Source organism: Gastrolobium bilobum, unplaced genomic scaffold, assembly GCF_033153095.1.
Source record: "Gastrolobium bilobum isolate Gb01-03AN ecotype WA unplaced genomic scaffold, APGP_CSIRO_Gbil_v1 utg1162, whole genome shotgun sequence".
In the NCBI taxonomy this organism is placed as follows: Eukaryota; Viridiplantae; Streptophyta; class Magnoliopsida; order Fabales; family Fabaceae; genus Gastrolobium; species Gastrolobium bilobum.
The window spans coordinates 131120-135337 of record NW_026898943.1 but is presented as its reverse complement, the minus strand read 5'-3'; the positions used below and the strand labels follow the sequence as shown (position 1 = coordinate 135337).

Here is a 4218-nt window from a genome sequence, read left to right as displayed (position 1 = left end):
AAGTCCACTCACCTATCATTCATAAGTGCACCATTCATTAGAGAAAAGTGTTTTCCAGGACCACAATATTATTGTGATATTTAAATGAGAATCTTAATTTTAAAATGGCTAAATAATATAAGGGAAAAATATGTATCATTTTATAGGATGTAAAGTTGTGTCATTTTAAATGAGAGAAAAAATAGATAAAAAGGAAGAGAGAGTGGACAAAAAAATATAAAGATGTGAATCTCATCTCTTTGTGAGAGTAAAAATATATAAATTATGTCATTTAAAAAGATAAACACTTTTTTCATAATATAAAATCATCTTTTCAACTTCGTAAAGATTGCAATGTACCCATCAAACTTTATAAATGGGGGTTAATAGCCGTTCTCTTACGAATTATGTTGAAACACAATTCCCCACATAGAACCCTTCTCATCCCTTTCCCCATGTTACATCTGCTCGTCTGCTCCCTCCATTAATTAATATACTGTGAGAAGTTGCAACTCTAAAAAACCTTAGTTTCCTCAAAAGTAATGCAAATCCACTCATCAGATCACTTCATAGGACGTGCGTATGGAAAGATTGATGTATTTCAAACTCAAACTAATACGTGTCAGCCAATAGCTGAGGAGACATAAGAGTGCGGCTGTTGGGCGAATTAACCATTAGGTTGGTGGAATCTTTTTAATTTTATTTTTGAGAAATGCAAGAATTATGTAACAAGAAGAAGAACAAATTTTTTACCGATACAACTTTTGGTAGGACCTATGAATTAAAAAAAAAAAAAAAAAGAATCAGGCGCTCTTATCGATGAAACTTGAGACTTGTGACTGTTGTGAGTGCTGTAAATTTTTTTTCTTTCATGCTACGCAACTTTAATATTTTCCTTTATTTTTTTTGAATAAGTTCATAAATCACTCTATGATTTATTCTTTTATCATTTATTTATTTATTTATTTTTTGATCAATTACCTCTATGATTTTTTTATTCAAATTTATTTGAACAATTAGTAATTAAGTTATCTTATCCATTTTATCCTTATTTATGTTTTGGAGTTTTGTTGACCAAATGTAAAATCTGACCAGAAATAAGTGCAGTGAAAGTATAAATGTTTGGAGTAATACCTTTTCCAATCATCTCATTCTATAGCTTAACTGCTTTTTGGAGTTGTAGGTCTTTGCAAGTATCCACTAATCAATGTAGTAAAGGGTGTAGCAGTGGACTCCAGCCTCCAACCCTTTATTGTTTCATCTTTGCAAATAGACTCGGCTGTACTCAAATCCTCAAATTTGCACTGGCCATTTATCAAATAGATGCAGGCATATACAGATTTTTTTATGGATTTTATAGCTCTCGTGTCACTACAAAAAAAAAAAAAACTTTTACAGCAACATAAAGATACGGTTTCGGATCCTGTATTTTTTTTTTAAAAAAAAAAAGTAAGATCCACTTATTTGTGTCCGTTACACCCAATAAAACTGTATAGTAGCTTCAGAAAATTTGCACACTTCTTTTATACCATCTTCTATCATTCTATCAAAATAAGTCAATGCAACATCCAACCTCACCTTCTGCAAAAGTGTTGAAAATAGATATTAAGTTTAAATTATTGTTACTTAGAGATAGAAATGATTTGTTTGTTAGAGAATAAATTCTGATTAAGTTGTTGATTGTTGTTAGGTTGTTAGAGTAGTTTCCTATTTTTATGTATTGATTGTTGAGAGTCACTTGTATATATATCCCTCATTTAAGAGGTACAGATATAGTGGAATAGAAATATATTTCCAGAATTCATATTTTAACATGGTATCATCGCAGTGTTCGATCCAGTAAAGGGAAGTTTCTCATTGAATTTCCTTTTTTTCTGATCTCTACCTTTTTTTCTCCATAATTTCGTATTCCCTTTCCAGACCCAAAAATTTCATCCACCCAATTGAACCCCAAAGTGCATCAAATTTGTTTCGTATTTCCCATTGAACCCCACAGTTTCGTATTTTTATTTCTCCAATTATTTCCTACCTGATCCGCCCAATTCCCTTCTCTAAACCACAAATTAAGCCTACCCGACCCGAATACCTAATTTTCCCCTTCCCTCTACCGTAATGGAGACCTTCATCCCCACATCTCCAGAAGATTCAAGAAACTTGTCCTCTACCTCTACCCCTTCTCCCAACATCATCATCACCGTCGTTCTTGACGATTCGAACTACCCTCTCTGGTCCCAGTTGATGGACATGCGTATAGGGGCCAGAAACAAGTCAGGCTACCTCACCGGAGCCACAGTGAAACCACCCACCACTGACCCTCATTATGATACATGGATTACTGAGAACAAAAAAGTGAAAAGATGGCTCATCGAATCAATGACGTTGTCCTTGATGCAGCGGTTCATCCGCCTTGAATCCGCTCGAGAAATTTGGGATGCGGCGCTTCGTACCTTCTATGACGGATCAGACGATACCTGCCTCTTCGAACTTCATCAGCGCTCCTTCTCCACGAAACAACTCGATCGTCCTCTGTCTACATACTACAACGATCTTCTGACCATTTTCCAAGAGATTGACCACCGCATGTCATCTCCAGCCACCACTGTCAATGATGTGGTCAACACGCACTCCTCCTTAGCCCGTATGCGTGTCTACAACTTTCTGAGTGCAGTCGATTCTGAATACGACCATGTTCGAGGAGAGATTCTCAGGAAAGATCCGAAGCGGACCTTGAGGGAACATATGCGTTCCTCCGTCGTGACAATCAACAGCGCATAACTATGAATCGCCCACTTCCTCCATCTGATTCTTCTGCCTTGGTCGCCTGTTTCCCCTCGGGCCATTCTTCTCCCAAACCACGAAAAGATTTCTCGTCTGGAAAGCCCTTAGTCTGCTCCCACTGTGGTGATTCAGGCCACTCGAAGAACAGATGCTACGAAATCGTAGGATACCCAGAATGGTGGGACTTCACAAAGAAACCACGAAGGAAAGTCCCCTCCAAAGCTCTGAAATCATCTTCTGAAGGTGAATCCTCTACACCTCCTCAAGCGCATGCCATCTACGAAGGAATATTAGGTAACTCTCTTGCTTTCTATGCAAACTCTGGGAATACCTCTTGGATAATTGATACTGGCGCATCGGATCACATGATTCGTGATGCCTCTGAGTTGACACAGTGCTCTCCTTGTAGTAAATCCACCGTCACCACTGCTAATGGTGGCTCGGCCCAAATCACTTGTTAGGGCACCCTTTCTCTGACTAAAAATCTTACCCTTCATTCTGTCCTTCTAGTACCATCTCTAGATTTTAATTTAATTCCTGTTAGTAAACTTACATCGGACCTTAACTGTATATTGATTTTTTGGCCTACATTTTGTGAGTTTCAGGACGCCCAGACGCAGGAGATCCTTGGCTATGGTGTTAGACATGGCAACCTCTACTTCTTCAATCTCAAAGATGGACTTTCCCAGCAACCAGTGGCTTCGGTTACCAAGGTTCCTGTTTCTCCTCCTTCTGACATTTTAGTTTCTGAGACTTCTCATTCTGATGTATGGCTTTGGCATAGGCGATTGTGACATCTCTCTTTCTTTTCTCTTAAAAAATTGTTTCTGAAATTATTTTCTAGATGCAATTCTTCTCTGTTTAGGTGTTCGGTTTGTGACATGGCTAAAAGCCATCGAATTTCATTTTACCCCAGTCCAAATAAGAGTTGTATCATCTTTCAAGTGATCCATTCAGATGTATGGGGACCTGCTAAGGTCCCCTCCCTCTCCCATTCTTACTATTATGTATCCTTTATTGATAAATGTACTCGAATGGTTTGGATTTCACTTCTTAGAAATAAAGCTGATATTTTTTCAATGTTTCAAAAATTTCATAGTATGGTTAAAAATCAATTTAACAGCTCCATCCAAATACAGCAATCCGATAAAGGTCTTGAGTATAAAAATCACACCTTCTCTGAATTTCTGCTTTCTAATGGAATCAAACACCAAACATCTTGTACTTATACACCTCAGCAAAATGGCTTGGCTAAGAGAAAAAATAAACAGCTTTTAGAAGTAGTAAGGGCCCAATTATTTGGCATGAATTTTCCTTCATCCTATTGGGGAGAGTCAGTCCTCTCTGCTACTTATCTCATCAACCGTACTCCTTCAAGTGCCCTGAATTTCCTCACCCCTCATCAGAAACCTGAATCTTATTTCTCTATTCCTCATGTCACTAAATTAGAACATAGAATCT

The 4218-nt window shown here is 37.6% G+C and overlaps 1 protein-coding gene across 1 annotated transcript; it reads left to right on the top strand.

Moving 5' to 3' along the window:
• Nucleotides 1-2091: 2091 nt before the first annotated feature.
• On the top strand, nucleotides 2092-2754 carry LOC133285667 (uncharacterized). The gene has a single exon (XM_061482929.1). The coding sequence runs from the start codon at nucleotides 2092-2094 to the stop codon at nucleotides 2752-2754; it is 663 nt and encodes a 220-aa protein (XP_061338913.1).
• The last annotated feature ends 1464 nt before the right edge of the window (nucleotides 2755-4218 follow it).

Coding starts and splice junctions, on each gene's coding strand:
- LOC133285667 (XM_061482929.1), top strand. CDS start 2,092: ATGGAGACCTTCATCCCCACATCTCCAGAAGATTCAAGAAACTTGTCC.